Source organism: Lepus europaeus, chromosome 4 (assembly GCF_033115175.1).
Source record: "Lepus europaeus isolate LE1 chromosome 4, mLepTim1.pri, whole genome shotgun sequence".
Classification (NCBI taxonomy): Eukaryota; Metazoa; Chordata; class Mammalia; order Lagomorpha; family Leporidae; genus Lepus; species Lepus europaeus.
In genome coordinates this window covers 8,224,575-8,245,483 of record NC_084830.1, presented here as the reverse complement: position 1 = coordinate 8,245,483, position 20,909 = coordinate 8,224,575, and the positions used below count along the sequence as shown (strand labels likewise).

The 20,909-nt window shown below is 54.7% G+C and overlaps 1 protein-coding gene across 3 annotated transcripts in view; it reads right to left on the bottom strand.

Moving 5' to 3' along the window:
* Window positions 1-20,909, bottom strand: part of ZFAT (zinc finger and AT-hook domain containing) — a 330,215-nt gene that overhangs the window by 143,473 nt on the left and 165,833 nt on the right. For all 3 annotated transcript variants that reach the window (XM_062187952.1, XM_062187951.1, XM_062187953.1), the window contains 2 exons: window positions 15,669-15,842; window positions 1,708-1,956 (listed from right to left, as the gene is read on the bottom strand). In XM_062187952.1, the coding sequence (XP_062043936.1) occupies window positions 1,708-1,956; window positions 15,669-15,825 (406 nt within the window). In that variant the 5' untranslated portion in view covers window positions 15,826-15,842. The remainder of the gene's footprint in view (window positions 1-1,707; window positions 1,957-15,668; window positions 15,843-20,909) is intronic.

Here is a 20,909-nt window from a genome sequence, read left to right as displayed (position 1 = left end):
TCCGGGGCAGCCTGGCGTCCCACCTCTGCCCAGGTGGTCATCTGGAGGCAGGGGCCTCTCCAGCACAGCCTGGCATCCCACCTCTGCCCAGGTGGTCACCTGCAGCAGGGCTGGGCTGCAGCAACTTCATCTCCTGCCCACACCCATCCGCCCTCAGCCTCCCTCACCGGCTGCAGCAGAGCTACGCCACGACTGAGACCGTCACCATCGTGCATTTTCCTCCACCATCTGCCCACCTCGCTCTAGTCCGTGGCCTCCGAGAGCCAATCAGGTCCCTCCCAGGGGCCTGAGCACCCAGCTCCTGGTCCTTCTGCTCACAGGCCCGCATCCTTCCATGGCACCACCCTCCCTCCTGGGATCCAAAAGCCCTCTGACCAGGACACCAGGCCCACTCCCGACTCCCAGCAGAACGCTCTCCCCCACAGGCGATTTCCTGCCTGGTAATATTTTGCATTCTGAAACCCTGTCGTCTCCCCCAGAGACTCACCAGGGTACAGAGGGTGTTCTACCTTTCTGTGCAACCCAGAGCGTCCACAAGCACCACCTGCCCTGCATGACCGAACATCAAAGACTGGATGACGCATCCGCATCAGAGACGGCCTGGAGCGTCAAAGACTGGATGACGTATCCGCGTCAGAGACGGCCCGGAGTGTCAAAGACTGGATGACGTATCCGCGTCAGAGACGGCCCGGAGCGTCAAAGACTGGATGACGTATCCGCGCCGCGTCAGAGACGGCCCGGAGCGTCAAAGACTGGATGACGTACCCGCGTCAGAGACGGCCCGGAGCGTCAAAGACTGGATGACGTACCCACGGCAGAGACGGCCCGGAGCGTCAAAGACTGGATGACGTATCCGCGTCAGAGACGGCCCGGAGCGTCAAAGACTGGATGACGTACCCACGGCAGAGACGGCCCGGAGCGTCAAAGACTGGATGACGTACCTGGATGACGTATCCAGTATCCACGTCAGAGATGGCCCGGAGCGTCAAAGACTGGATGACGTATCCGCGTCAGGGACGGCCCGGAGCGTCAAAGACTGGATGACGTACCCGCGTCAGAGACGGCCCGGAGCGTCCAAAACTGGATGACGTATCCGCACCGCGTCAGAGACGGCCCGGAGCGTCAAAGACTGGATGACGTACCCGCGTCAGAGACGGCCCGGAGCGACAAAGACTGGATGACGTACCTGCGTCAGAGACGGCCTGGAGCGTCAAAGACTGGATGACGTATCCGCGCCGCGTCAGAGACGGCCCGGAGCGTCAAAGACTGGATGACGTACCCGCGTCAGAGACGGCCCGGAGCGTCAAAGACTGGATGACGTACCCGCGTCAGAGACGGCCCGGAGCGTCAAAGACTGGATGACGTACCCACGGCAGAGACGGCCCGGAGCGACAAAGACTGGATGACGTATCCAGTATCCACGTCAGAGACGGCCCGGAGCGTCAAAGACTGGATGACGTACCCACGGCAGAGACGGCCCGGAGCGACAAAGACTGGATGACGTATCCAGTATCCACGTCAGAGACGGCCCGGAGCGTCAAAGACTGGATGACGTCCGCGTCAGAGACGGCCTGGAGTGACAGCCAGTGACCACGGCGAGACCTGTGTGAGCAGGTGCCGTTCCCGAGTAAGACCCGGCCGCGAGGCCTGCTCTCTGCGGTGACGCTGTCTGCAGGAAGCCGCCGCGGCCGGCCCACGCCCACGTACCTGCCTCCCCCTCCTCCTCGCCCAAGTTCAGCACGATGATGCAGATGTGCTTCCGCAGCTGGCGCGCGTTGGAGAACTTGCGACTGCACTTGCTGCACTCCAGGCTGCTGGGGGCCGGGCTGCCTTCCTCGGCGGCCCCTGCCCCATCCTCACTCGGGCTCACGACGTTCTCCGCCAGCTCCTCTTCGGCGCTGGGCTTCTTTGTGGAACCCTTAGGCCTGCCCCTCTTCCTCTTCATGACCAGAAACTCTACAAAGGAAACAAGAGGCCATGATGGAGTCACACAGGGTCACAAGGCAGGACACACACTCAACTTCCAACTGGGAGAATATGAGGGGTCGTGAGAAAAACTGTGCATGGGTTTCAACATGATCTGCACCAAAAATAAGCTTTTAATTCCACTTTTCTACTAACTTTGCGAAGCACCCTCACAGGTTCAGGCTTCACATTCTATTATGAGGTTAAAAGTCCATAGTGAGTCCAGAAATTATCAGTTGCAACAACAGCTTTGTGCTAACGTCACTGCATCTGAATGGATAACGGCTGGGCAACATTCCAACAGGAGGCCTCAGTTTATCAGAGCCTGTGCTCTGTCTGTGAAGCCCAGAGGATTTCAGGCCACGGCCACTGGCCCCCTGGTCTGTGATCCTGCCCTTAGGAACCCCAGCTTCCACTGAAACTCTTGGGGACCTCTTGTTGGCAAGAGGCTAACAAAGGCTGCTGGGCCCGTCATCCGCTCCACGAGGTGCACAACTGTTCAGACTGCAGGGAGTCATAATTATGAGAGTCAAACTGTCAACTGTCCCGGAGAGAAAGAGAAACAGTAATTACAATCCAAAGCCACAGATTACAGGGCTACGGGGGGCAAGAACAATATGCGTCAAGTTTCCTAGTGACCCAGTGATTTTAAATGGCGTGATGAGCTGCTGTGGCGTGACTTCCAAGGCACGGCACAACTTGCATTTCCTCTTCATCGGCGTTCACAGTTCATGCATTCTTCTCCGGAAGGGAGGTGGGAGTCCAGGTGGGAACGGAGCATCCCATACAGCTCACATGAGGTGGCACAGCCTGGTCTTAGTTGAGGTGAACTGAGAGTGCCCTGAGGGAGGCCAGGCAGGGAGCCGCCCCCAGTTCCACAGCCATTGTCTGGCTGAGGCACAGCACTTCAGCAACCGTTTTTGAACCTGAATTCGACGGTAGGGACAGGGGTCCTGGGTCCCGGCAGCACCTGGGCACAGGTTCATCTGTAGAACAGGCTGTCCCTTCCTGCTCTCTGGGAGGCTGAGGCTGGGGCTGTGCACAGTGAAGCACCAGCCATGTCTACTGCCAGCACAGCAAGGATCCTTTAAGTTGGTCACACAGGCTCACAATCAGAGTGGCAGGCCACTGGGCCAGCCTGCAGGAGAGGGCAGCGGGACTATGGGAACCCACCTGGGCATGGGGTGCCCCAGAACTCAGGGCGGCCCGGCTCCAGAAAGGGGAGGGTTTACCGGGAAAGGGGGTCCCTTGCGGGAGCAGAGCCTCCGCTCCACAGCGACGCAGCAACGTCAGCCTCAGCCATGACACCAAATCTGAGCCCTCTCCAGCCAGCGCGGCCTGCCTTCCACCTGCCCGGGGCATGCTGGGTCAGGGAAGAACAGGGAAAGGCACCACACGACACAAAGGACCAGGGACAGACGAGATAGAACAGGCGACGGACACAGAGCCTTGGACGCTGTCCCAGCACTGGATTCCACCAAGAAGCACAGGGACTGTGTTTGCAGCAGGCCCAGCCTGTGCCCACGGGAGGGAGGGGAAGGCGGAATGCAATGCCTCCAAGTCATTAAAACTTTGCCTGTTGTTCTTGACAACAACTGCACTTGTGCAACCCACGGAAGCGGCAATTTACCATCAGAGAATCCGAGCAGCAGAGACTCTGAAACACCCACCTCATGCCACAGCAGCTGTAGAAACACGGTACCTACCAGTTAATGGAGGTCAGTGGCCCAATCTAACCTCTAGCCACAGGCCCTGGACCCCTGCCGTGCATAGAGAAGCCACTCCTTTGAAATGCTCTATGAGGCTGTGGCTGTGGCTAGGGGGTGACCTCTACCCCCTTCCCAACAGGAGTGTCTTTGTTTGCCACCAGGGAGACAAACAACAGAATTTAGGGTGGGGGCTGGGGCAGGGCACTTGGTTCCCCTCTGGAGCAGGTGGAGAACAGGGTATTGGTCTCAGCCTCCGGGCGGGGCCAGGAACTACCACTCAGCCATATGGGCGTGTGTTGTAAGCCCCAGTAAGAATTCCAGACCCACAGGCCGAGGAGCTCCCCTGGAGGAAAAATCCCAGTGTTGGCAGTAATGAAATTAGAATCCTAAGTACGGCTCTCCCCTGGGTTCTGCGAGCCGTCTTCCAGCAAACCACCGCACTGAGGGAGACAGCAGGGAACCCCGAACTAGAAGTAAAGGAGGCCTGGGACCCCTGAGTCTGCGGCTGGCAGTGAACTCTTAGGCAGACTTGGCAGTTTCTAGGTACCCCAGGGCCACTCCGGGGCTGACAGCAGCCGCAGTGCCTCCTGCATGCCTTAGGGGAGAGCTCTCTCCTCCCGCAGACCCGGCACTCTGAAGGCACAGTCCTGGTCCTGATCATTTTCTGTGCCCCTCAGCAGCCAACGCCGGGCCTGCATCCGGTAGACTGATGGGCGTGTGCCATCTGGTGGTCAGAGAAGGAACGCAAGCTCCTCCCTGGGAGCACTGGACAACAGCGGCAGAAACGCATCTTCCGTAGCGCTGCATCCATAATTCAGGTCCTCCACGCAGACCGGTTAGCCAAGAATGAAGTATTCCTAACAAACCCAGAATCACTCAGCCCTGGGAGCCAGTGCTGTCAACTGCCCACCTCTGACGGGGAACAGGCACTCTTGGAAACGGCAGAGACTGCACAGCCTCCAAGCCACAACGCTTGGAGGGAGCTGCCTGGACTCCTCCCCCTCCTCCCTGGGCCCCTCCACTCAGCTGTCCAGGAAATCCATCCTCCGGCCCCAGGGGGGATGCTGCCCACGTCTCCTGAGTGCAGCCCCCGTCCAGGCTTACTCCCCTCCACGTCGTTACATCGTCACTGCCTGGCTTCAGAACCTTCCAACCTGATGGGTGACTGCCCCATGACTCTCAGACCTGGCATTCCAGGTCCTTCAGCACGTGGTCCAGCCCTACACACGCAGCCATGTGCATCCCCACTGCCCCCCTGACTGCTCAGCATGGGTTTCCAAACCTCCCCCCTACACACAGATCATCCTGTCTCTACACTCAACTGTACTGTGCCCCTGCTGGTGCCCACCAAACCCTAATCCAAATCTTAACATTTCAGATCCCAGGACCTCCTCCCAGAGGCCCCTCCGGGAGACTTAAGCAGAACGGCCACCTCTTCCAACTAATCCACATGGCACCATAATTCGTCTACACTGCATCCCGAGTGTCTCTTTTTACCCCACCTTCTATCATAAACCCCAAAGTCTGTGGTGGTCCTTGAATTCCCAGATGCCACAGAGTGGCAAACAGGCTGGATGTGTTGCTATGGAGGGGTCAATAAATAAATAAATGATTGGTAGTTCGAGGACAGGAAATAGAAATCATTCCTTGTATTCCAGGTTTGCAATAGGAAGAAAGGGACTGAGTCACCTAACCCTGCTCTCAATCCACAGTTTGGGCACGACTGCCTCTTGGTCAGAAAACAGTTGCTGCAGACCCAAGGCTAAAGGCCAGCAAGGCAGAGAGACTCGGCAGAACGCTTCCAGATGCAACCATAGGGCAACGCGAGTGCTACGGAGAGTGCAGCCCAACTTCGAAGACGCAATAGCGTCAGCCCTTTATCGGTGCGTCCCACCACCACCACCCCCGCCACCCCAGCTACTTCCTCATGTGGCCCTTACAGAAGTCTTGAGAGCTGGGGGTGCAAACATACTGTCAGCAACGGAAAGGAATTGGAAGCCAGAGCTGCAAGGCACCGGCACGGTTTTCAGAACCAGATGCTGAGCCTGCAGCGCCGGGCTGGACACCACACGCTGAGCCTGCGGCGCCAGGCTGGACACCACACGCTGAGTGAGCCTGCAGCGCCGGGCTGGACACCACACGCTGAGCCTGCAGCACCGGGCTGGACACCACACGCTGAGTGAGCCTGCAGCGCCGGGCTGGACACCACACGCTGAGCCTGCAGCACCGGGCTGGACACCACACGCTGAGTGAGCCTGCAGCGCCGGGCTGGACACCACACGCTGAGCCTGCAGCGCCGGGCTGGACACCACACGCTGAGCCTGCAGCGCCGGGCTGGACACCATACGCTGAGTGAGCCTGCAGTGCCGGGCTGGACACCACACACTGAGCCTGCAGCGCCGGGCTGGACACCACACGCTGAGTGAGCCTGCAGCGCCGGGCTGGACACCACACGCTGAGTGAGCCTGCAGCGCCGGGCTGGACACCACACGCTGAGCCTGCAGCGCCGGGCTGGACACCACATGCTGAGTGAGCCTGCAGTGCCGGGCTGGACACCACACGCTGAGCCTGCAGCGCCGGGCTGGACACCACACGCTGAGTGAGCCTGCAGCACCGGGTGTGACACCACACGCTGAGTGAGCCTGCAGCGCCGGGCTGGACACCACACGCTGAGTGAGCCTGCACTGCCAGGCTGTGACACTGGACGTTTGAGCATGCAGCGCCAGGCTGTGACTGTCCTTATTCCCAACCAGTGTCCGTGTGGGGTCATCTGGCTTTGGGTGTGGGGCACGCATATCTGAATAGGGCCAAGTGAGCAGCGTAGGGAACAGGGGCTTGCAGTTAGGGATCAGGAAATGTTCACACGAAGCTGCCTGCACCCTACCGAGTCCCTGTCATAGGCCATCCATTACAAAGCTGAGCATGGTGACTGACGAACGGCACCTGTTTATGACTATGGCCATGCTCGTTAATGTTCTGACCTGGAACATCTAAGCCACTAACACCTTCCCAGCCAGTCTGCAGCCAGATCGCGCAGCCCCTGATGGACATCCACTCTTGTTGATGCTGCCGGGATGTGTACCTTTTTCTTGATTTCTTCATTGCCAAATAACTCACACACCAAGAAGTCCCACACAGAACTAAGGGCATTCAGATTGTGTTGGGCCCAGGAGCCCGGCCTTAATGCAAGGACCAGGAGAGCAGCCAGCCCTCCGGTGCCCTCGCTCTGCGGCTGGAGAGCTTCAGAAACTCCTGACAGAACATTTCAGGGCCCTGACAGTCCGTCTCCCTGGAGGTAACCGGGAGCCGCTGAATTACTTATCAGAAAGGAGGGCATGTGAGCCTTTCAGGTTATGAGGAATACAGCGTCGCCGTAGTGGTGACAGACTGCACCCTGTTCTACAGCCCCACATGCTGGGAAGACCAGAGTCTCCCCGGGCCAGCTACATGGCGGGAAGGCAGGAACAATGGCTAAGCGCATGCAGCTCAGGCACCACACCAAGCACTTGGCCTGCGTGTCCTCGTGTAACCCCAGAGGGAGGCGTCAGTATCATCTCTGGTTTATAGCAGAGGACGCGGAGGCTAAAAATATCAATTCTCCCCAAGGTCGCTGGACTGTTTGGTGGCAGAGCCAGAACTGAACAGAGACCTGTCTGCCCCGGAGGCAGTGAACCTCACACCGATGTTGCCTGATGACCGTCACAACGCAGAAACAGCGCACTCTGACCTGCGCCCTGAACACCGCCTGCAGGAGATGAGAGCCTCCCGCAGCACCGGGCCCCACCTGAACCCACTCACTCCACATGCTTCCTGAATGTGGGGACGAGGACGTGGAAGGCACCGGGCACTGGGCACGCTCTACACGCCAAGGCAGTACCGTGGGCAGCACGTGCCCTGAACACCTCCTGCAGGAGATGAGAGCCTCCTGCAGCACCGGGCCCCACATGAACCCACTCGCTCCACATGCTTCCTGAATGTGGGGACGAGGATGTGGAAGGGCCCGGGCACCGGGCACGCTCTACACGCCAAGGCAGTACCGTGGGCAGCCTGTGCCCAACACCTCCTGCAGGAGATGACAGCCTCCCACAGCACCGGGCCCCACATGAACCCACTCGCTCCACGTGCTTCCTGAATGTGGGGACGAGGACGTGGAAGGCGCTGGGCACCGGGCACGCTCTACAGGCCAAGGGCAGTACCGTGGGCAGCCTGTGCACCTGCCTCAGGAAAAGGCCAGTTATCCTGTCTCCTTCTGACAGATGGCACAAGTAGCAGGCTGCCGGGGACCTCCATGGTGGGAGGGGCAGGACAAGTTCCAGGAGCCAAGCCCTCTGCACGGCCTCTGAGCCATGTCAGCCGAGCACGGGTGCTGTGTCTTCACACAGAAGCACTGCCTATTACCAACTCCCAGAACAAGGCATCATTTTGTAACTGCACGTGGATCACGTTTGCCAGCAGAGCTCTTGGCATGCATATGACAGTGTCAGCCCTGGAACCTCAGTCTGCTTCTAAGACGGGCACCCAGGATGGGTGGGCTCTGGTCTCAGGAGTCACTGGATCATTAGTGACAGCATCCCCAGACACTAGCCATGACTACCTGTGGTTAACACCCAGAAGACAGAATCCACAGACTGAAATCTAGACATCAACCTGCTGGGGATGCTGCCTTGCACCCTCCAAGTAGAGCAGCTGCCCCTCTTCAGCAGCCCAGACTCAGCCCTACAGAAGCACACCCCGTGCTGCGCTCAAACCATCTCTTGCCAACTTGCCTTCAGCCACGGGGACAGAACCAAGTGGCACAGTGCCTGGGACCCCCGGCATGCAGCAGACTCAGCCCAGGAATACTGAAATGGAAGAGGGAAGGGAAAGGAAGGGAAAAACAAGAAGGAGAGAGGAGGAGAGTCTGAACGGGGGGTGAAAGCAGGAGAGCAAGGCTCTCCCCAGACACCAGTCAGGAAGCCCACATCCCACATCTGGGGGCCTGGGTCTGAGTCTTGGCTCCAGTGCCTGACTCCAGCTTCCTGCTGATGCTGTGTGTGTGTGTATCTAAAGGGATGTGAGTGTGTGCTTACGGGGGAGGCAGCGGTGAGGGTTCAATAATTGGGTTTCCATCACCCACGTGAGAGGCTTGGGTTCAGTTCCTTGCTCCCAACCTCAGCCCCCAGTCTAGCCCCGGCCCATTCCCAAATGTTGGAGGCCTATGGCGGATGGAAACTCTGTCCATCTGCCACCCTTTCTCTCAAATAAATTTTTTAAATTATTAAAAAAAAAAAATCGTTCCTCAGGCAAGCCCAACTGCCTGGGCTCCACCCAAAAGGAAGGATCACACTTGCATCTGCAAACATGCACACACACAAGCTCACACACACACACACAGACATACAGAGACACACACGTGAGGGAGGGAGAATGAGCTCGCTCCACTACAGGATTTATTCTTGAATCACAACCGGAGTTTTGACCAGGAGAACAAGAAAATGAAGGTCCTTCCACAGTCCACTTGCTACACAACCATCAAGATTAAAAGGCGATAAAATAAACCAGAGGATTTAGGAAACTTCCCGCTATAAAGGGAGACCAAAATAATAAATCAATTACTACTCAGTTACGGGTTTAATTAAACCATCACAAGTATCTCTCAACCTAAAATGAGTTGTGAAGGTTAAGCCCGAACGGAAAGCATTAGAGAGAAGCTAAGCCCTATAAGCCGGAGATTTTATGGACTTTCACAAAGCAAAAAAGACAGACTAGGAATAATTAATGAAAAGCTTTGGAGGAAATTTTCTCATATGAAAAGCCTCAGTTTATTAAAAACAAAGATTTATTGATTTATTTGAAAAGCAGAGTTACACAGAGAGAGGGAGCTAATGAGAGAGAGAGAAATAGAGAGAGAGAGAGAAAGAGAAAGAGAGAGAGAGGTCTTCCACCTGCTGTTTCACTCCCCAGATGCCCACAATAGCCAGCACTTGGCCAGGCTGAAGCCAGGAACCAGGAGCTGTCTCCCACATGGGTAGCAGCGGCCTAAGATCTTGGGCCATTCTCCGCTGCCTTTTCCAGGCCATTCGCAGGGAGCTGGATTGGAAGTGGAGCAGCCAGGACATATGGGAGACTTCACTAGCTGTGCCACAATGCCAGCTCCAAGAGGCTGAGTTTAATGTCTTTCAAAACATTTTTAGGGTGCCAGTGTTACGGCATAGAGGGTAAAGCTACCACCTCCAACACCAGCATCCCATATGGGTACCAGTTCATGTCCTGGCTGTTCCACTTATGGTCCAGCTCCCTGCTAACGGCCTGGGAAAGCAGCAGAAAAATGGCCCTAGTGATTGGGCCCCTGCACCAACACGAGAAATCCAGAAGAAGCTCCTGGCTCTTGGCTTCAGTCAGGCCCAGCACTGGCCATTGCAGCCATTCAGGGAGTAAACCAGAGGATGGAAAATATCTCTGTCTGTCCCTCCCTTTTTCTCTCTCTTTGTAACTCTCTTTCAAATAAATAAAAAATAATAAAATTGTTATTTTTAAAAATAATAAAATAAAAAAGAAACTTTTTTTAAATTAAGCTACTTGAGCAACTAACAACTAAAAAAGAAAATATAATTGTTATTGTGTAGAAGTGCTATTGATTTTTGTACATTGATTTTGTTTTCTGTAGCTTCAATTTTCCATTCCTTTTTTTTTAAAAAAAAAATATATATATATATTTACTTAGCAGAAAGGCAGAGTTACAGAGACCCAGAGGCAGAGACAGAGAGGACTTCCATCCATGGGTTCACTGCCCAAATGGCCGCAATGGCCAGAGCTGGACTGATCCAAAGACAGGAGCTTCTTCCGGGTCTCCCACACAGGTGCAGGGGCCCAAGCACTAGGGCCATCTTCCACTGTTTTCCCAGGCCATAGCATAAAACTGGATCAGAAGAAGAGCAGAAGCCAGCACTATAGCACAGCGGGTAAAGCTACTGCCTCCAGTGCCCACATCTAATATGGGCGCCAGTTCGAGACCCAGCTGCTCCACTTCTGATCCAGCTTTCTGCTATGGCCAGGGGAAGACAGCCCAAGTCCTTGGGCCCCTGCATCCACATGGGAGACCCAGAAGAAGCTCCTGGCTACTGGCTTTGGACTGGCACAGCTCCGGCCATTGCGGCCAATTGGGGAGTGAACCAGTGGATGGAAGACCTCTCTCTCTCTCTTTGTCTCTCCTTCTCTCTCTGTGTAACGCTTTCAAATAAATAAATAAATAAATCTTAAAAAAAAAAAATAGGAAGAGGAGCAGCCAGGACTAGAACCAGCACCCATACGGGAGAAAATATTTGCAAGCCACGTATCTTCTAAGGGGTTATTATCCAAAATACATAGGAATTAATATATCTCAGTATCAAATAAACAAATAATCTGATTTTTAAAATGGGCAAAAGAGCAGATAGACATATCTCTAAAGAAGACATCCAGATGGCCAACAGGTATGTGAAAAGTGTTTGATATCACACTAATCATAAAGGAAATGCAAATTAAAACCACAGTGGGATATCACCTCACTCCTATTAGGATGGCTATTATCAAAAAGTCCAAGAGAGGCCGGCGCCGCGGCTCACTAGGCTAATCCTCCGCCTTGCGGCGCTGGCACACCGGGTTCTAGTCCCGGTCGGGGCACCGATCCTGTCCCGGTTGCCCCTCTTCCAGGCCAGCTCTCTGCTGTGGCCAGGGAGTGCAGTGGAGGATGGCCCAAGTGCTTGGGTCCTGCACCCCATGGGAGACCAGGAGAAGTACCCGGCTCCTGCCATCGGATCAGCGCGGTGCGCTGGCCGCAGCACGCCTACCGCAGCGGCCATTGGAGGGTGAACCAACGGCAAAAGGAAGACCTTTCTCTCTGTCTCTCTCTCTCACTGTCCACTCTGCCTGTCAAAAAAAAAAAAGTCCAAGAGATAACAAAACACATAAGAATAAATCCAGAAGCCCTACCTCACTCCATATATAAAGATTAGTTCAGAATACATAAAGGTCTAAATTCCCCCAGGAAGATCTAAATCACAGGGAAATATAAATCAAAACCACAGTGCGATACTGCTTCACACTCACAGGATGACTATAATCAAAAATATGAAAACTAACAAATGGATCGCTCACATACTGAAGGCAAAGCAAACTGAGGCCTCTGCATTGGAAAACAGCTTGGCAGGCCTGAGAAACTGAAGGAGGCAGAATTTCTAAATGACCCAGCAATTCCACTCCTAGGAAAAATGAAAACATTTATCTACACAAAAACTTATACACAAATGTTCAAAGGAGCATTGATCATAATAGGCAAAAAGTGCAAACAACTCAAATGTCCATCCACAAATGAACGGATAGACAATTTATACACTGAAATCTCTTTCAGCCGTAAAAAGGAATGAAATACGGATACATGCTATGGCATGGATAAACCTTGAAAATATTATCTAACTGAAAGAAGCCAGACACAAAAGGCCACATGTTGTAGGATTCCATTGATATGAAAATTACAGACCAGGCAAATTCAGTGGTTCAGTGGTTTCCTGTGGATAAAGGCAAAGACAATGAGAATGACTGCCTAGTGGGTTCAGGGCTTCTTTTTGAAATGAAAATGAAAATGTTCTGGAATTAGGAGGCTGCAATAGTTGCACAATATTGTGAACATATGAAAAATCATTCAATTTTAAACTTACAAACTGTTAAATTAGCAAATTGCGGCCGGCGCCGTGGCTCAACAGGCTAATCCTCCGCCTTGCGGCGCCGGCACACCGGGTTCTAGTCCCGGTCGGGGCACCGATCCTGTCCCGGTTGCCCCTCTTCCAGGCCAGCTCTCTGCTGTGGCCAGGGAGTGCAGTGGAGGATGGCCCAGGTGTTTGGGCTCTGCACCCCAGGGGAGACCAGGATAAGCACCTGGCTCCTGCCATCGGAACAGCGCGGTGCGCCGGCCGCAGCGCGCTACCGCGGCGGCCATTGGAGGGTGAACCAACGGCAAAGGAAGACCTTTCTCTCTGTCTCTCTCTCACTGTCCACTCTGCCTGTCGAAAAAAAAAAAAATTAAAATTAAAAAAAATTAAATTAGCAAATTGCATTTTGTGCAAATTTTACCTTAAAAATGTACATACAGAATCAGTGAACTGTAAAGTCAGTCAGAAGAAAATCAGAGACAAAAGTCAGGAAAATACAGAAGTTAAGAAAAAGGCATTGAGAAAGGCTAGCATGTGTTTAAGTCTACTTTCTCAACAAATTTCAAGTCTACAATACAGTACTATTAACATCCCCTAATTCTCTTCATGCCTATCCTGTATTTCCTTCTATGGATGGCGCATTATTTGCTTAACCTTTCTTTTCTGGATGACGGCTACCTTCTTGGCAACTTTGTGTTATTATGAACAAGTTACCACAAATACTGTTGTAAATAGCATTATACATGGCTATGTTGGCTATATTCCTAAAAAAATTGCTTACACAGAGGAAGTGTAAGAAGTTTTCTAGGTTCTATCAGAATGCTCTCTGAAAGAGTGTTACCAATTGACTTTGTATCAGGAACTAAGAATTTCTGTTTCTCCATATCCACTGCAACCTAGAATATCATCCTATTTACAGGAGTTTTTGGCAACCTGATAGACAAAACAAGGTATATCACTTTGATTTGCATTTTGCTGGTCATGGTGAGATTCCGAAGGAGCCCTTCTCCCAGGAGACCGGGGGGGGGGGGGGGGGGGCAAGGCCAAGGGCAAGACAACAGAGGACAAGGACAAAAGGTGATTTACTGTCCAGGCACAGGTGTCAGGCCCTGTGCTGGGACCAGAACCCAAGGGGACAAAACAGCTCACATCCTGTTCTCAGGGTGTTCCCTGACCACTCAAAGTGCAGAGACAATGAGGTCACAGCCAGCAGGGATAGAACTAAGACACCTGCATGAGCCTCTGCGGTTCCACGGAGGGGGCCACTGATCCCACTAGGGCCCAGGAGGGTGACCCCTGGGATACCTGGAAGGGCAGCCTGGCTGGTGGAAATCAGAACACGCATCTCACAAGGCACCAACTCACACAGTCCTCTATGGACTCTATCGGCTTGGTTATCACTCATTTCTTCTTTATAAAACTTTAAGGTTATCTTCTGCCTTATTCACATCTCATTTTAGTTAAGAAGAAAATCTTAACTAGCAAAGATGTATAAACATAGAAATCACGGCCATTTTCAAGGCTCCTTCCTTGTTGACCCACAGGACGTCTACCTTTCACATGATTCTTGTGACAAAAGAAATCATGTGTTTTTCTGAGTCCACACGTGAACAAGCAACCACACAGGGCAGCCCACAAACACACACAGTGGGTGATAAAGCCTTGCTTCTCTCTGCCTGGCACATAGACTCTAAAAAGTCCAGGCAGGGCCAGCGCTGTGGCACAGCAGGTTAACACCCTGGCTTGAAGCGCCAGCCTCCCATATGGGTGCCAATTCTAGTCCCAGCTGCTCCTCTTCCAATCCAGCTCTCTGCTATGGCCTAGAGAAGCAGCAGAGGATGACCCAAGTCCTTGGGCTCCTGCACCCACATGGGAGACCCAGAAGAAGCTCCTGGCTCCTGGCTTTGGATTGGTGCAGCTCCAGCCTTGGGGCCATCTGGGGAGTGAACCAGCAGATAGACGACCTCTCTCTCTGTCTCTACCTCTCTCTGTAACTCTTTCAAATAAATAAAATAATTTTTAAAAAAAAGCCCAGGCAGCTTGACCGCTTAGCAGGGAGGTGGCCCTGGTGACTGTGGACATCACCAGGCTCCTCCGGGGGCTCAGGACTCACAGGCAGGTGAGCTGGCACTGTCCCCATGAGGCTCCTAGAGCAAGGCAGGCTGACTCAGCCCCTGTCCTGTTGCCCAAGGCAAAGAGCAGCTCGCAAGAGCTCTGGGCAGAGAGGTGCACCTCACTCCTGCTTCTCTAAGTGTGGAGGGGACAGACCTGCTCGCCAGGCCTGGGAGGGGCTGAGGCACGCAGTGGACACGCCACCCATGTTACCCGGGGTGATGGCGGCACGCAGGCCAGCTAACTGCTCCTCCTTCTTGGCCAACATAGTTTGAGGTGCTGGCTTTAGTTTTTCACCGGACGCCACTGACAGTGACTAGCAGAACTTCCTGACTTCTCAACAACTTAAGCTGCTGTTGGTATCTTTTTCCAAGCACCCTGGGAACAGCCAGAGAGACTTGTGAACCCATGCATTCTTTGTCTGGAGCCTCCCCTTGCTAACGGTGTCAGACAAGTGCTCGAGCCGGAACACAGTGGACTGTGCTGAACCCAGCCCGGCTAACAACAGGCTGGAGCCGGAACACAGTGGACTGTGCTGAACCCAGCCTGCGCTAACAGCAGGCTCAAGCCGGAACACGGTGGACTGTGCTGAACCCAGCCTGGGCTAACAGCAGGCTCGAGCCAGAACACAGTGGACTGTGCTGAGCCCAGCCCAGGCTAACAGCAGGCTCGAGCCGGAACACAGTGGACTGCGCTGAACCCAGCCCGGACTAACAGCAGGCTCGAGCCAGAACACGGTGGACTGTGCTGAGCCCAGCCCGGCTAACAGCAGGCTTGAGCCGGAACACGGTGGACTGTGCTGAGCCCAGCTCAGGCTCGAGCCGGAACACGGTGGACTGTGCTGAACCCAGCCTGCGCTAACAGCAGGCTCAAGCCGGAACACGGTGGACTGTGCTGAACCCATCCCGGGCTAACAACAGGCTCGAGCCGGAACACGGTGGACTGTGCTGAGCCCATCCCGGGCTAACAACAGGCTCGAGCCGGAACACGGTGGACATGGCCATGTCCTTTCAGGCACTCACTGCCCAACCTCCGCAGGAACCTCATGCGGGGGGATTCAAACACAGTCTGACCTGAGCGGGCCTAAAACTGGACAGCTGCTCTGATTTCTGGGTTAGAAAGGTGGATTTTTAGGCTTCCTCAATGCCCACAACCCGCAAGCTGGCCAGAGTTTCTGAGAGCGGGTGGGCATCCGCAGGCGCCCCAGCCCCCTTACCATCTCCGGTTTGGCTTGGGTTGGGTTCCGGAGAACTCAGAGGCCTCAGGGGAACGACGATGTCTTCAACGTTCACCCCTTCGTCCCCGTGCTTCTCAGAAACGTGGGACAGCAGTTCCGACTGACTGGGAGAGAACAGGTTACAGCACTTACACATGAAGATGGCCGTGTTTTCTGTAAGGAAGAACGAAAAATACGTTATTTCATCTCCCGTTAACAAGGGTTACTCCCAACTGCAGAGAAAGCCCTGCAGGCTGCCCTCCCCAGCCATGCCAGGCTCCCGCAGCTGCGTCCTCCATGCACAGAGCAGGAGACCCGACACTATACCTCCAGCAGCTCAGCCCGGCCAGACGGCGTCTAAAACAGACCTCCCTGTCACCCCACCGACTCCACCACAGTCCAGACCTGTGCAGCCGGGAAAAATCAAATCCTACCCAGCAGATGGACAAGCTGCCCTCACCACAACCAAGCATGGCAGCGAGACGCTCTCACGTTAGGGGTGAGGAAAAAGTGGCCGAAACAGCTGAGACGCCTTCCAGTGACCGGCACAGGAGGATGGGCACCGGTTGCTTTTTTCAAAACCACTTAGTTCCTGCCGGAAGCAGTAGCACCATTCACAGATACTCACTGCTGGTCCATTATGCTCAGCCCATTACACCAGGAGGAAGACATAAAGGGGGAGAAATACCCACTTTACGTCTGGTAAAATAATTACGGGCGTACATAAAACACTAAATCTAGGATCTGATTACCATTAGAGGTCCGTGCTTTCTCATCATTAGTTTTACATCAGTAAGGCAAGGGAGAACAGGGACGACGGGAGGACAAGTCAGAAGGGCCCGTGTTACACCCCCAGGTCCAGTCCCCGGAGGCCAGGGAGCCCGGTGGCCTGGGAGAAGAGGAGAGGATGGCTCAGCTGCTGGAGCTGCAGGGGAAGCGCGGGCGACACGCCCACTGGCAGCAGGAACACAGCAGCACTCAGCAAACCTCAGCGCTGCTCCAGTCTGACTCACCCCGCCCTGCGGGCCTCAGCACACAGCTGCTCAGGGGAACACGTACCGCCACACCACCAACTCCCCGTGACAGTCTCCGCAACCAGGCTCTTGGGGTCGCAGCCCCTGCCCCGCGATCCTCCGACACGTCCAGCCTTCGCTCTCTGGCCCTGGGACACAGCCACTTGCCCTCTCCCCACTCCCAGCTGCCAGTGCCCTGCCATGGTCTGGGTGCGGCTTGAGGTTCCTCCAAGGCCTCGTGCACTGAAGCTTCGTCCCATGGCGAGGTGTGAAGAGGTGGACACTCAGTCTGACTGACGAGTTAGGGGTCCTCTGAGAAGCGATCAGGATTAGGTGAGGAGGTTAGGGCCTCGTGGCTGAATCCCAGTGGCTTCATCAGCAGAGGAACAGACACACCTGCACTCCTGGTCTCTTCTCATCACCACGTTAGGCCCCTGGACCCTGCGCTTCCAGAACCACGAGCCCAAATCAGCTTTTCTTCCTTAGGAAGCAGCCTGCCTCGGGCACTTCATTATGGTACTGAGACTCCTTGCCTCTGGTTCACACACAGCAGCCAGCGCACCTGCCAGCTCCCGGGCACCTCCCCTGCTGCAGGTATGAGCGCAGCCCCACCCCGACCCTGGTAAGGGATGTCGGCCCTGAGTGTGCAGGCTTGCTGGGCTCCTGGGGATGCTCAAGGGCAGACCCACACTTCCACATTCTCCAAGACAAAGCCGTCTTCGGGCTGGGAAGGCTGCTCCCAGGACTCTCCCCCACAGCCCCACACGCGGTGCTGTAGCATGCAGAAACCGATATCTGCCACTCAGGGACCAAGCAGGCCTACCAGTTCCTCTTCCCCCATTCTATTATGCCTTTCTCTGGCCTGCAAATATGCTCTTGTTTCTTCCACCTTAAAAATCTCTCTCTTCAGGGACTGGAAATGTGGTGTAGCAATGAAGCCACGGCCTATGACACCAGCATCCCACACACGTGCCAGTTTGAGCCTAGCTGCTCCACTTCCTATCCAGCTCCCAGCTAATGCATCTGGGAAAGCAGCTGAAGATGGTTCAAGCATTTGGATCCTTGTCATCCACATGGGAGACCTGGATGGAGTTCTAGGCTCCTGGTTTCAGCCTGGCCATAGCCATTGCAGCCTTTTCAGGGAGGGAACCAGTGGATAGAGGACTCTCTCTCTCTGTAATTCTACTTTTTAAATAAATAATAGTGGCAGGGGCCGGTGCTGTGGTGTAGCAGGTAAAGCTGCTGCCTGTGGTACCGGCATCCCACATAGGTACTGGTTCAAGTCCCGGCTTCTCCTCTTCCAATCCAGCTCTCTGCTATGGTCTGGGAAAACAGTAGAAGATGGACCAAGTCCTTGGGCCCCTGTACCACGTGAGAAAACCCAGAGGAAGCTGCTGGCTCCTTGCTTCGGATTGGCACAGCTCTGGCCATTGCGGCCAGTTGGAGAGTGAACCAGCAGATGGAAGACATCTCTCTCTCTCTCTCTCTCTGCCTCTCCTTCTCTCTCTGTGTAACTCTTTCAAACAAATAAATAATGGGGGCCAGTGTTGTAGCATAGCAGGTTAAGCCATGACCTGTGATGCCAGCATTCCATATGTGCGCTGGTTCCAGACCCTGCGGCTTCACTTCCAATTCAGCTCAATGCTACTGCTCCTAGGAAAGCAACTGCAGGTGGCTCAAGTATTTGGGCCCCTGCCACCCACATGGGAGACCTGAATGGAGTTCCCGGCTGCAGTCCTGACCGTTGAGGCATCTGGGGAGAGAACTAGCAGCTGGAAGATCTCTATATGTCTTTCCCCCTCTCTAACTCTGCCTGTCAAATACATAATGAATAAGTCTTTAACAACAACAAACCTCTCTTCATCCCCACCCTCCCCACCTCACTGCTCTTCTCTTCACAGTACAGCCCCTCCCCATCAGAGGCCCTCACAGCCCTGCTGGGGTGAAGGCGGAGCCCCTGCAGGGCTCTGGTCCCAGAGCAAACCCTTCTCTGGGTTTCCCAGATGGGACTCGACCGGAGAACAAGCCCGGTAGTAGGGACCCAAGAGAGTCCTTCCCTACCAAGCAATGCACGAAATGGGAATTTAACAAAGCAGAACATTGCTTTGTCAATGAAAAGCTCTCGTGACTACTGCTGGTCGATACTCCATTCTCCAGGAGACGTTCTGTTCCTAAGGAACCGAAATGCTTCCCATGCAGGAAGAGGCTGTGCTGGTACTTTTTCCTTCCTGGGCTTCCTCCAGCAACCCCGTCACCTGGGCAGGAAGGGGTTGGCGGGCCCTGGCTCACAGGTGAGGAACTTGAGGCTCAGACGGGAAAAGCCCAAAGCACAATTGGCAGGAAGCAGATGCCAGACCCTGCAACCTGCTACCATGCAAGAGACGCCTGGCTACGGGCGATGAGCTGGGTTACCGCTAAAACTAGAACTCTCGTGCCTCTACCCAGCCACGTGTCAACTTCACGCCTATTCATTTTGGCCTCTGTCCCCAGGAACCACAGTGGCAAACCACAAGGCCAGGCCTGGCCATGTGAAGCCACCATTTCACGGGGGAGGCAGACACAGCACAGGGCAAGTGCTTCTCACTGATCGCGCTAAAATGATTTCCCCGCTGCCCTGGAAATAGTCTTGGTTCCTCGGGTGCTCAGGGGGCAGGGAAACCTGTGATGTGTATGGGGCCCACAGCATTGCTGCACAGGGTCTCCTGGCTCAAAGGCACAGCAGGTGTCATCTGGAGAAGAAATAACAGAAAATGCTGTCGCAGCCACGTGTGACAGGGCGCTGGCACCTGCCGCTGCACAGCCAGAGGCCTGAGCACCCAGGGTGGTGCTTGGCCACCTGTTCTCAATGGGCGCAAGTCTCCACAGTGCCCGCTGTGGGTTCAGCTCTGTTAAGCAGGGGACTAGGCCTGGAGTTCCTGAGGTGGAGGCAGAGAGAAGCTCACGTGGGATGCGGATCACGAGACAGGGTGCAGGGAAGTGGACCCTGGCTGCTGGGACCCTACCTGCCCACAAGCACCACCCTGGCCCGCAGGTGTCCTGATGGTCATTCGGGTCCCTATGGGACGGCCACAGATTGAACTCACACAGACACTGGAACCCCAAAGTCTTGTGCTGAATGGATGAATGTTGGATGAGGGCAGAGGCTGGACCCACTGATGGTGTCTGAGGAGTCGGTTGCTAGGGTACAGCCCCATGATGGGATCATGCCAGCTCTGGGGGAGGGGGTGCAGAGAGACGGGACAGGGGCCTGCCACGCTACCTGTTGGCCTCTTGGCTCACTGTGATTACTCCCCACACACGTCCTCCACGGCCAGCCCCCACCCGATGCCAGAGTCACACAGCAGCTCAATCTCAGGCCGGGAACCTCCAAGCTGTGAGCCCAGAGACGCTGCCCTTCCCTCCCAGGTGGCTCCTCTCGAGGTTTTTCTTTTCTTTCCTTTTTTTTTTTTTTTTTAAGATTTAGTTACTTACTTGATAGGTGGAGCTACAGACAGAGAGAGGGAGAGCCAGAGAGAGAGATCTTCTATCTGCTGGTTCACTTCCCAAATGGCCGCAATGGCTGAAGCCAGGCCAATCTGAAGCCGGGAGCCAGGAGCTTCTTCCTGGTCTCCCATGAGGGTACAGGGGTCCAAGCACTTGGGCCATCTTCTACTGCTTTCCCAAGCCATTAGCAGGGAGCTGGATGGGAAGTGGAGCAGCCAGGACTCAAACCAACTCTCAAATGGGATGCCGGTGCTGCAGGCAGAGGCTTAACCTGCTGCCCTACAGTGCCAGCCCCTCCTCTTGGGTTTTTAAAGTCTTGAAAAGCTGACTGCTACAGGATAAAGTCGTGAAGATCACCTGCCCCATCATCTGACGTCAGGATTATTCACATCTCTAGACAAAGTCCATGTGCACACCAGCTAGCCACAGGCCACCTATTTCTAGGAAATCCTCTCTCTCCTGCTATGGCCCAGGGATCCACTGGCACACCCAAGACCATGCTGTCTGTAAGTCCGCCAATCACACTCTAATCCTGGGTTTGCTGCCTCTGTCTTCAATCTCACCATCCTTCCCACCTTTGGTCACTGGTTCTCCTGCACCAGATTTGCCCCAACACACTGACGGGGAAAGGCCACCGCCGGCAGGGACGTGTCAGCAGCGGACGCTGGAGGCCTGGGCTGCAGCACAGACACGCACTCCAGGAGGGCAGGAGGGCGGAGGTGTGCACACACCGGGAGGAGACGGT